General features: G+C 44.1%; 1 protein-coding gene and 1 non-coding gene across 2 annotated transcripts in view; both read right to left on the bottom strand.

Annotated features, from left to right (window-relative positions):
* The window catches only part of CA6 (carbonic anhydrase 6), a 41,377-nt gene extending 29,390 nt beyond the window's left edge, over positions 1–11,987 (bottom strand). The window contains exons 1-2 of the mRNA XM_038746716.1: positions 11,871–11,987; positions 8,778–8,960 (exon numbers count right to left, since the gene is read on the bottom strand). Coding sequence (XP_038602644.1) covers positions 8,778–8,960; positions 11,871–11,946 — 259 coding nt within the window. The 5' untranslated portion in view covers positions 11,947–11,987. The remainder of the gene's footprint in view (positions 1–8,777; positions 8,961–11,870) is intronic.
* Positions 3,815–3,952, bottom strand: LOC119928975. The gene has a single exon (XR_005451120.1). It is a non-coding gene; the product is annotated as a small nucleolar RNA SNORA7 (small nucleolar RNA).
* Positions 11,988–12,401: the final 414 nt, after the last annotated feature.

Below are 12,401 nucleotides of genomic sequence, written 5' to 3'. Positions count from 1 at the left end.
GTACTTACTATGTGCCAAGCACTGTTCTAAGTACTATGGTAGATAAAAGGTAATCTGGTTGTCCCCCGTGGGGCTCACAGTCTTAATTCCCATGAGGCACAGAGAAGTTAAGTGGCTTGCCCAAGGTCTCACAGCAGACAAGTGTGTATATATATATATATATATATATATATATAGATAGATAGATAGATATAGATATATACACATATATACATATATATATATATATATGTATATATATATATATATCTTTAGCCTCTCATTTCCACCTGTCTGCAGTTCATTTTAATGTCTGTGTCCCCTGCTAGATTGCTAGCTCCTTGAGAGGAGGAATCTTATATATAATTCTACTGGATTTGTCTGAGAACTTTAAAACATAGTGCTCTGCACACCATAAGTGCTCAATAAATACATTTATTGAGTGGAAGGATCATCGAGGGAAGTTACCCATCCCTCAATGTGGTCCTGCTGAAATAACACCATAGGCCTGAAAAATCTCATGTTCTTATTTAATACCTTCGAGTTTTAACTTTCAGCCACCGTTTGACTCTAACTGGCTATCCAGCCAATGCATTACCCAGATAATTTACTTTCCCTTCTCTTCCCTCCAACTGTCTGCCTTTCTAGAGCTTGGTGTCAGTTAAAAGCGTCGGTCTAGCCCATGCTGACTTCCTGCTCCAGGAGAGTGATGATTGGGTCCACGTGGGATAGAAAGGGCACCACTTCTACAACTACTAATAATAATACTACTAATAATAAGAAGTGGTAATTGTTGAGTATTTACAATGTGCCAAGCACTATGTCAAGCTCTGGGGAAGATAAGATGTAGAACCAATCACAAATGGGGCTCATGGACTACAAGGAAGGGAGAACTGGTATTTTATCCCCATTTTACAAGTGAGAAAAGTGAGGCACAGAGCCAATTAAGTGACTTGCCTAAAGTCACACAGCAGCCAAGTAGTGGAGCTGGAATTAGAAGCTAGGACTGCTGTCTCCCAGGCCTGTGTTTTTTCTACTAAGCCTCGTTCCACTTGGGCCTGACTCCAGGAGTGGAGCTACCACACAGGATGAGGGCTCAGGTTGGGGAGGAGTGTCTGTTCACTGGGATAGGAGATGAAACTCAAATCAGCCCCAGGGGAAGGTTTTTCAGGGAGGTGGTTGAAAGTCATGACAAAATGAGAGTTTTTTATGATCTGAGAACCAAGTCTCTTCATTCCTCACTTCTGTAGGAAATTGAGAGTTGCTGTTCTTTCCACTGGGATTTCACTTCTTTTTTTTTCTCCCTTCACCAACTCCCCAAAGGTGGTCACTGACTCCCACTGTGACAGGGTTACAAATGGAAAAAGTCAGGCTGGAACAGTTTACAAGCCTCACCTAAATCCCCAGATAATTTGTTGGTGGAAGCTGGAGCCTCCCTGCTCTGCTGATAATGGGAAAGGGACTCTGAGTTGATCATTGGAAGAAAACCAGCATGTCTTGGCATAAAGCAGATGGGTCTAGGAGTCAGAAGGACCTAGGTTCTAATTCTGGCTCCACCACTTGTATGCTGTGTGACCTTGGGCAAGTCAATTAACTTCTCTGTGCCTCAGTTACCTCATCTACAAAATGGAGGTTGAAACTGTGAGCACCACGTGGGACAGGGACTGTGTCCAACCCAATTTGCTTGTATCCATCCCAGTACTTAGTACAGTACCTGACACACAGTAAGCGCTTAACAAACACCACAGTTATTATTATTATAGTGCTTAACAAATACCATAGAAAAAAGAAACCACTTTTCCAATTGATCTTGCCCCTTTGAGGTAGGAGCAGTGAAAACCAACTCTTAATCAACTCTATACCAGAGATGACCCATGAAGACTGTTTGTTTCCAGAGGAAGGATCTTTTGACTTACGAAAAAAGGTGCACTGAAGAGGAGAGTTACAGTCGCGAGGAAGCCGAGCAGCACAGTCACAGAGGGATGTCTTTTTCGATTGGTATGAGGAAGGGTGGGAACAAAACCAAAATCCAGTTTTAAGAGGCCTCAAAGATTCAAATTCAAAACTTCAAGAGCAATTAAAGGTAGTTAAAGAAAAGGGTTTGATAGTCTCCTCACTCCCTGACTGTTGTTCCTCCCAAACCACTGCTCCCTTTTATCCTCAACTCCCAAACTGACAGTGAGGCCGAAGGCCAGGAAGATGTTCTAGACACCATCCTCCTGATTCCACTGCCTCCAAACCTGTGTCCTCTTTCCCCTCCTCCTTGAGACCCAGGGGAGGCAATGGGTAGTAGAAGGGTCATGGCCTAGTGGAAAAAGCATGGGTCTGGGATTCATAAGGACCTGGGTTCCAATTCCAGCTCTACCACTTGTCTGCTGTGTGACCTGGGCAAGTCACTTTACTTCTCTTTGCCTCAATTCCCTCATCTGTGAAATGGGGATTAAGACTGTGAGTCCTCTGTGGGACAGGGACTGTGTCCAACCTGATGAGCTTGCATCCACCCCAGAGCTTAGTACAGTTGCCTGGCACATAGTAAGCCCTTAACAAATACCACAATTAATATTGTTATTATTGTTGTTGTTATTATTGTTGATAATAATAATAATGGGAACTAGAAGGCTGCCCTTAGACTCCTTGCAGCTGCACTGCAGGTGGCTACAGAGTACAAGGGAAGAGGCAGAGGCTCTCAGAAAGAACTGTGAGATCACCACGAGGCTAAGTGTATTCCTCCCAAGAGGGACATTCAATTCACCACATGCAAATAGCTAAATAAATGCAGTCCTCCCAAAGGGAAGTTCCATTCGTGAAATATACGCTCATGTCAGTACTAAATTTAAATTTCAGGCACCAATCCAGCTTATCATGAAAAGGCAGTGTTTGTCTAAGACAGACAATAACCTGACACTTACGTCTCTGGAAGAAGAGTATTTAGAGACTGATTGGCCTCAGCTAAATGGAGACAAATTCCTGATGGTGACCTGAGAACATCAAGGTTCTGTTTTAAGTACTGAAAAGAATGTGTGAATGTGTTGAGATCGGATGCACCATTGTGTTTGAGTAAAGAGTAAGTGTAGAATGGGTTTTGGACTGGTCAGTGTTGTGAAAATGTGTATTGCAGGGAGAAATTCCTAATGGAATTTGGGTAGATTTGGTAGATTTGGGTAACTCCACAGTTCGAGTGCTGCTGGAGCTACCACTATAGAAGATCAAAAGGGAAAATTTGTTTGAAGGAAGGTGCCTCACTCAAGAAAATGATTAGCTTGCTTTCCCGTGAAGTATGCCATCTCAAGTTGGACAAGTTAGATGTCAATTAATTAAGTGCGAAAATGCAAAGGAGGTGATAACTTGAACTTGCTCTTTCAGTCTGCTCATCTGCCACCCTGGGGATGCTTTATAAATATACGAGTTGACAGTTAAAATGCCCAAATGCTGTCATGTTATGATAGATGCTTTTTCCAAATGGCCTGAGGCATACTTATGAGCAAAGGTGGATGTGTAGTTAAACACCTTCTAAAGGAACTTATTTCTGTTTTGGGTTACATGCCAGGATTAACAGGACCATGGAATTCATTTTACTGGGCAAGTAGTCAAAAGATATCTGTAAAGGACTAGGTTGTTGTTGTTGCCCTCTTCTATCGAGTCGTGTCCGACCCATAGTGATGTCACAGACACATCTCTCCCAGAACATCCTACTTCCATCTACAATCGTTCTGGAGGGTAGCCATATAATTTTCTTGGTAAAAATAGGGAAGAGGTTTACTGCTTCTGTGCAGTAAACAAGATGCTACCCTCGACTCTCTCCCATGCCGCTGCTGCCCAGCACAAGTGAGATTTGACTTGTGGCAGATTGCCTTCCACTCACCAGCCACTGCCCAAGCTAGGAATGGAATGGGTATGCCTCTGCTTGACTCTCCCTCCTGTAGTTGTGACTGGTAGAGTACTGGAAACTCTCCAGGTGCGATCCTAAGAGGGGAAAGGACTAGGTGAAAAGCAGCATTTCCATTGCTTGTTTCACCTGCAGTCCGCAGGCCTAGTAGAATGATATAATGGAAGGTGGAAACACAAACTAACAAAATTTTGCCCTGATACTGGATTGAAATGGCTGGAATGCCTTCCCTTGGCTCTCTCTAGCTTAGGGAGCACACTTAGCCGAAAGATGGGCTTAAACCCACATGAAATCCTGATGGGAAGGCCTATATACCTCATTAAGTCCCATTCTGTCCTGGGAAAGATGGAACATAGTCCTTACTGATGATGCCTTCTTGGATTATTGTAAATTTGTTAAATGACTCTCTTAAAGCCTTACATTCGCAGGTGCAACAAGCCCTACCAAAACCAGACCCGAACCAGAGCCACGGACTCAAACCAGACAATTGGATACTCTTAAGTCTTTCATGACAAATAACACCCTTGAGCCCAGGCAGAACGGACCATGCCAGGGGGTGCTAATTACAGGAACTGCAGTAAAGGGTAGAGGATAGCTAACCTGAATTCACGCGTTCCATACTAAGTTCCAGAACCATCAGAAAAGGACACTTGAGGTCATATAAGGACTGAACCCTTAACCCTTAACCCCTAAGGATTGACCCCGCTTCTGTTCTCCATAATAATAATAGTAATGGTGGCATTTGTTAAGTGCTTGCTATGTGCCAAGCACTGTTCTAAGCACTGGGGGAATACAAGGTAATCAGGCTGTCCCACATGGGGTCACAGTCTTAATCCCCATTTTCCAGATGAGGTAACTGAGGCATAAAGAAGTTAAGTGACTTGCCCCAAGTCACACAGCGGACAAGTGGCGGAGATGGGATTAGAACCCAAGACCTCTGACTCCCAAGCCCATACTCTTTCCACTGAGCCATGCTGCTTCTCATGTATAAGCTCCTCCTCTGCTTTCCACTCTCTTAACTATGGGGGTCCCTCAAGGTTCAATTCAGGGTCCCCTTCTATTCTCCATCTAAACCCACTCCCTTGGAGAATGCATTCACTTCCATGGCTTCAACTACCACCTCTATGAGGATGACACCTAAATCTACATCTCCAGCCCTAATCTCTCTCCCTCTTTGCCATGTCTCATTTCCTCTTGCCTTCAGGGCATCTCTACTTGAATGTTCTCCTGTCACCTCAAGCATACCTAACATGTGAAAACAGTACACCTTATCTTCCTTCCCTAAACCTGTCCTCCCCCTGACTTTACCATCACTGTAGATGGTACCACCATCCTTCCTGTTTCACAAGCCCATAACGTTGGTGTTATCCTTGACTCCTTTCTCTCATTCAACTCACGTATTCAATCCATCTCTAAATCCTGGCGGCTCCACCTTCACAACATGGCTAAAATTTGCCCTTTTCTCTCCATCCAAACTGTTACCATGTTAATACAATCACTTATCCTATCCTGCCTTGATTACTTTATCAGCCTCCTTGCTGATCTCCCAGCCTCCTGTCTCTCCCCATTCCAGTCCATACTTCACCCCACTGCCCAAATCATTTTTCTACAGAAACATTCAGAACATTTCCCCACTCCTCAAGAAATCCCAGTCGTTACCCATCCACCTCCACATCAAACAAAAACTCCTCACCATGGCTTTAAAGCACTCCACCACCTTGACCCCTCCTAACTCACCTCGTTACTCTCCTACTACAACCCAACCCACCGATATCATTCCTTTAATGCTAACCTTCTCAGTGTACCTTGATCTTGTCTATCTCGCCACTGACCCCTCACCCACATCCTGCCTCTGGACTGGAATTCCCTCCCTCCTCAAATCTGACAGGCAATTACTCTCCCCCTATCACTCAAAGCCTTATTTCAATAAGGCACATCTTACTCTCCCCCCATCATTCAAAGCCTTATTTCAATCAGGCACATCTCCTCCAAGAGGCCTTCGCACACTAAGCTCCCTTTCCTCTTCTCCCACTCCCTTCTGCATCACCCTGACTTGCTCCTTTAATTCACCCCCACTCCCAGCCCCATGGGACATATGTACATATCTGTAATTTATTTATTTATATTAATATCTTTCTCCCCAGCTAGACTGTAATCTTGTTGTGGGCAGGGAATGTGTGTTTTTAATATTATTATAAAAAACTCTCAAGCACTTACTACAGTGCTCTGCATACAGTATGTGCACAAAAATATGATTGAATGAATAGAATGAATTAATGTGACATGAATAATACTAGTCCTTAGGAAAACCCACAGAATTATTGGGACATCGATACTCAATAGGGACACTTAACCTTGGGAATAGTCCTTTTTGTTGGAGTGTGCATTTTTATAAGAACAGCCATGTATATGCTCTTGGCCATGGGCATCCTTTTACCTCATGTACTTGGATTTTGGAAATCCAATACCCTTTATGAAATCGCTTTTCAAGCAACAAACATCACTAAAAGTACATCTTGTTATTTTGGTGCCTATTTCCCGAGACGGGTAGCACAGGTGACCTCATGGGTCTCTATTCCATGGGAGAAAGACGACTTTTGTGCTCAATTAGCCCCAAGAGTTATAATGCCACTGCCAGAAATGACACTGGAAGCCAGAAATTTACAAATTGGTGGGAGCCCAAGTGGCAGAACATTGACCCTATTGTTGTGATCCCCACCATTGGCTTTATTTGTTTCGAAGCCAAAGGCACTGCCCCAGTAGGATAGCAGCTAATGTAATCGGACTGTGTCTTGCACTAACACCACCCGTAACCAAAATGGCACCTGGGTCCCAAAGTTATATTGAGAAAGTGTCAGGTTTGTGTAACCTTTCTTCTAAAGGGATGTCCAGCAGATTGAGTCTGTGGCAGAACTATTTTGTTTGTGGCACCTTTGTGTAAATGGCTACCAGCCAACTGGAGCGGGATTTGCTATATTAAATATCTTTAGCCCCCATCCGAATCCACCCAGGTAATCACACCTTTCAGGGAATTGTTGGTAACTATACCACTGAACTTTATACCAGCAATGCGTTTGGAAGGTTTGCCACTTCCCCAGTGGCAAGATCACTGCATAGGCTTATGACTGTTGCACGACTGCTAAGGCAAGTCTGTGGTCTCACTAATAATGTTCTGGCACTGCTAAGGGCAGAAGACCAAGCCAACCCATTGGCAGCACTGCAAAACTGCATGGCTTTGGATGTGCTCTGAGTAGCCCAAGGGGGACCTGTTTTGTAGTAATAATAATAATAATAATGGCATTTATTAAGCGCTTACTATGTGCAAAGCACTGTCCTAAACACTGGGGAGGTTACAAGGTGATCAGGTTGTCCCTAGGGGGGGCTCACAGTCTAAATCCCCATTTTACAGATGAGGTAACTGAGGCATAGAGAAGTTAAGTGACTTGCCCAAAGTCACACAGCTGACAATTGGCAGAGTCGGGATTTGAACCCATGACCTCTGACTCCAAAGCCCGGGCTCTTTCCAATGAGCCATGCTGCTTCTCATAGTAGGTACCCAGTGTTGCACCTACATCCCCAACAATTTGAAAAACATCCCTGCAATACAACATTAATGATCCCAAATTGAGGGATTGAATCAGGAACATTTGGTCTATGAGGCAAGTAATAATGAAGGATTATTATTATTATCTTCTATTACCTCCTGGCCTCCCAAATGTAGGGAGGTGGTTGAATGGTGTGCTGCACATTGTATTTCTTGGATTATTTGTAATTCTACTTCCTTCTATTCTTTTCTGCGTATTGAGATACTGCTGTAATTGTATGAGAGGCACTCTAATGTGATTAGCCTGGAAAGAGTAGTTTCCACAGCCCTCAAGAAAGAGAATGCTAAGGAAACAGCCTGGGAAAAAGAGATCCTAAAACTCATGCAAATACAGCCCTAAAGTCTGCCTCATGGTCCAACCAATGGGACCTGTCCACTCAGCTACTCTGTGACAGTAGGGATCAGGTCGACTCAAGATCACGAGGTGGTAAACTGCTCAAGCTGGGGCACCATCCAGCTGCATCTGGAAGGGAATTCAGTCATTCATTCAATCATATTTATTGAGTGCTTACTGGGTGCAGAGCACTGTACTAAGCACTTGGAAAGTACAATTCAGCGACAAATAGAGACAATCCTTGCCCACAATGGGCTCACCATCTAGAAGGGGGGAGACAGACATCAAAACAAATAAATAGTCAAATTGAGTACGGGACTCTGTGATAATGCCAGTGAGACATCAAAGGGGAGAATGCGGAAACCAACTCTTAAACCCCTTGTTCCATTTTCTTTTCAGACTCCATTTTGTATTTAATCTAGCTTATTTTCCCAAGTCGTGCTTCAGATACACACAAACGCACAGGTCGTCAGTTAAGAAACCGGCAGCCATACTTGATTGGACCCATTGGATCAAATGACTAAAAGCACTAACACTATCTCTCCCACCTTTTGGTGATGAGATTGAGCTCGCTTTTAGGGCAACAGACTCTGTCTGTCCTCACCCATACAGATCTGTACTACTATTGCAGTAATAAACCCCCTGTGTTGCTGTGACGTGATTCTTTCATTTGAACCTGACAGAGCCAGTGCTGGGAAAGGAGTGGGATTCCATTCCTCCCTGCTGTAAGAACACCAGAATTGTCCATGAAATTCCTGGGATAAAAAATCCCGGAGAAGTAGCAGGTCTTGTTTTTACCCGGTTTTGAACATCAGAGAGGTCAGAAAGTGAGTGAAATGGGGAGGCAGAGAGGAAAGTTAAAGGGTGAGAGGTGAGAAGGGACCAGCTGTCTGGCTCCACTTTCGAACACCCCTGAAAAGTTGAGGTCAGCACAGAAGTCTGGACATGTCTCTTTCCCCGCTTCCCAGCCTCACCTGTGTGACCGTTGTTGGTCATGAGGAAGTTTCCCTTCAGAGGCCCCTGATAGCCAGACAACTTCAAATTCTTCAGCTGGTGGTTGTAACGCACCTTATTCCTCCGGATGTCAATGGGGGATTGATTCTGCCCCCCACAGTTGGGGTAAATAAATTCCCAGTGGGCTTCATCCAGGGCTCCGTCTGTTGTGGAGGAGAGACAAACACACATTCAGGCCGTTAGAGTGGCAGCCGCCGCTGGCTAAACAGCAATCAGTTGTATTTATTAAGTGCTTACTGTGTGCAGAGCACTGTACTAAGTGTTTGGGAAAAAACAAACTAGTAGAGATGGTAGACACATTCCCTTAGAATGGTAGAAGCAGCGTGGCTCAGTGGAAAGAGCATGGGCTTTGGAGTTAGAGGTCATGGGTTCAAATCCCAGCTCCGCCACTTGTCAGCTGTGTGACTTTGGGCAAGTCACTTAACTTCTCTGGGCCTCAGTTACCTCATCTGGAAAATGGGGATTAAGACTGTGAGCCCCACGTGGGACAACCTGATCACTTTGTAACCTCCCCAGCACTTAGAACAGTGCTTTGCACATAGTAAGCGCTTAACAAATACCATCATTATTATTATTATTACCTGGCACATAATGAGCACTTAAAAATACCATTATTATTATTATTGTAATTCCCAGCTCACTACAGAAAATGGAAGACTCCCTTTTCCCCAAGACTGTTGCCCCACATCTCAGCCCGGTCATTACGGCCCAGGAACTGCCAGAACCTAAAGAGGATATCCATCTTGTTCTGACGCTGCTGGCTGCAGATCTTCTCAGGAAAGCCATAGCTCCACAACAGCTTACTTGCATTTCCTGGGAAGGGGTGATCCCTCATGGGAACTATGGTGGCATTTAAATCCATTCCAGGGATGGGACTGTTGGAGGAGACTGGCTCTGACTCTCTGACTTAGAATGCACTGACTTGCTGGGGGATCATTTTGGGGCCTAGGTCAAAGGGACATCAAAACACAAAGATGGGCTAGGAATAAATCAATCAGTCACATTTATTGAGTATGCAGGGCACTGTACTAAGCACTCGGGAGAGAATAATATAACCGAGTTGGTAGTCATGTTCCCTACCCATAAGGAAATTATAGTCTAGAGGGGGAGACAGACGTTAATATAAATAAGCAAATTATGGATCTGTGTATTGGCGCTGTGGGGCTGATGGAGGGGTGAATAAAGGGTGCAAATCCAAGTGCACAGGAAAGATACTTAAAAGGGAATGAGAAATAATGATTAAAAAGGAAATATTCATAAGGTACTCATTCTTGACATCTAATTGATTACAGGACATGGAGTCAAAACTCCATAAATGAGGGGCAGGAGGTCAGGGCTGTATTACATAACTATGGTATTTGTTAAGCACTTAGTATATGCCAAGCACTGTTCTACCTGGGGTAGATACAAGAAATCAGCTTGGACACAGTCCCTGTTCTACACAGGGCTCACAGTCTTAATCCCCATTTTAAGGATAAGGTAACTAAGGCACAGAAAAGTTAAATGACTTGCCCAAAGTAACACAGCAGACAAGTGGGAGAGCCGGATAAGAACCTACATCCTCTTGACTCCCAACCCTATGCTCTTGCCACTAGGCCATGCTGCTTCTCCTCATATGGCCATGTGACCTTATATATCTGTGCCTCAAATTATTGAATTTAAAATGAGTATTATTAGCCTCTAAGCTGCGCTTTTCTCCCTTTGAAGATGAAACCACACAGAATGCATATAACTTTTTAGAAAGGCATCTGTGGCTCCCTTCATCATTGCTCCTGGTGAACAATCAATATAGAAATCTATTCCTTACCAGTCCTCCAGTCTCTTCATCATTTACACCACACCAATTCTTGAGAAGTGTCTTTTCCAAGGTGAAAGAGATGCTGAAAACTCCTCCTTAGGAACTTTTCTGGTCCATGACCCCTGCAACCTCACAGCTCTTCCTTTGAAAAATGCTTGAAGCTTTTTCAGTGGTTGCCCTCAAAACTCTTGATAGTCAGCTGCTGTAAATTATCCTCCACTACATACCAACTTACAGCAGGGAAGGAGGAAGGTGGCAGTCACAATTTAATACCTACTCTAGAAACACAAATAGCTCCTGTATATTATCAGGACCATCACACTGCCAGGACCCGGGCTATACATTTTTTGCCAAGGTTTAAAAAATTTGCGTTTTCCAAGTTGCCAGAGGTTTGCTGCCTGGAATTCATCCCTTTGACTGGGAGCCTTATATTAATACATTCAATCGTATTTATTGAGCGCTTACTGTGTGCAGAGCACTGGACTAAGCGCTTGGGAAGTACAAGTTGGCAACATATGGAGACAGTCCCTACCCAACAGTGGGCTTATATGGGACACAGATTGTGTCCAAGTCCAACCTGGTATTCTTGTTATCTACCCCAGCGCTTAGGACAGTGTTTGGCATGTAGAAAGTGCTTAACCACAATTATTATTGGTTATGTTAGTACAGAAAAAGGGACCGCCTCAAAGGAGAGTCTAAGTCCAGTTGTGTTTGCACAAGGCAGAACTTTTACACGTGCTGGGGGTAAGCTGCATCTGATGAAATCTGCAAAACAGACTGACTGATAGCCCACATTGTTCAAACCCCAACACCAGGCCTCATTTCCAGAATTTGGCTGGAAACCCAGACAGAGCCATTGGCATTACATGCAGCTGGTCAGCTTCTTAGGAGGGAAACTGACAAGGGTACTTAGCTGCCAAGAGATTGAGAGATTAAAAAGGTAGGGAGGACTCTTCTTTTAATTCTCAGCAAACCTTGCTCATATTCCCCCAGATCATCCATTCCAAGGACAATGAAGGACAAGTAGATCTGAAGCAAAGTCCCAGGTGGACAGCAACACAAAATGATCAGTGTCTGCATTTTTTTTTTTTTTTTTTTTGCCTTTTGGGGAGGGAGGATGGAAGCCCGGAATTGTAATTCTCAGAGCCAACAACCTGACCTGGCTTTTAGTTCTCTTCAGAAAAGCAGAGCCAGAAGCTCCCCATGAGGATAAATTAAAGGCCCTGTCTGGAGGTTTGAGATCCATTTTTATTACCTGAGTACGTCCAAAGTGGTCCATGCTGAGCTTCAACAGTGAAGAGCAGGAGTAGGAGGGAGATGAGCGTCTTCATGATGCAGCTGGGATCTGGAATTCCTACCAAGCCTAGAAAAGCCTTTCTTTTAAAAGCCCAGAAAGTGTAAATAATAATTTACCAAGTCCAGCCCCGCTCACCTTTCCACCCTCACTCTACCCTACTAAAACAATAACATCATCATCATCACCACCACCACCACAATAGCCCTTTTTACTTCATCTGTTCTCTGTAAAAAATGCTACAGTCGTTTGATTGATCTCATCACAGGTCAATGACTTTTCCATCCAATCAGACAGATGGTTATTTAATGACCTAAACTTCTGACGATCTCTGAAAGTGCCAAACAGTCAAACCTTTATAGTTTGGGCATCCATGCGATGGGGGAAATGCCCAAGGCAAAGGTGCCCAAGAGGTGGGGTTCATGAAAACAATGGCATTTTCTGTCTCCTCAGAACTGGCAAAGGAGATTCCTGAGGCCCTGAGCTTCCTGT

Source organism: Tachyglossus aculeatus, chromosome 5, assembly GCF_015852505.1.
Source record: "Tachyglossus aculeatus isolate mTacAcu1 chromosome 5, mTacAcu1.pri, whole genome shotgun sequence".
In the NCBI taxonomy this organism is placed as follows: Eukaryota; Metazoa; Chordata; class Mammalia; order Monotremata; family Tachyglossidae; genus Tachyglossus; species Tachyglossus aculeatus.
Note: the sequence above shows the minus strand (reverse complement) of the source record. Positions and strands in the feature narration are given on the sequence as shown.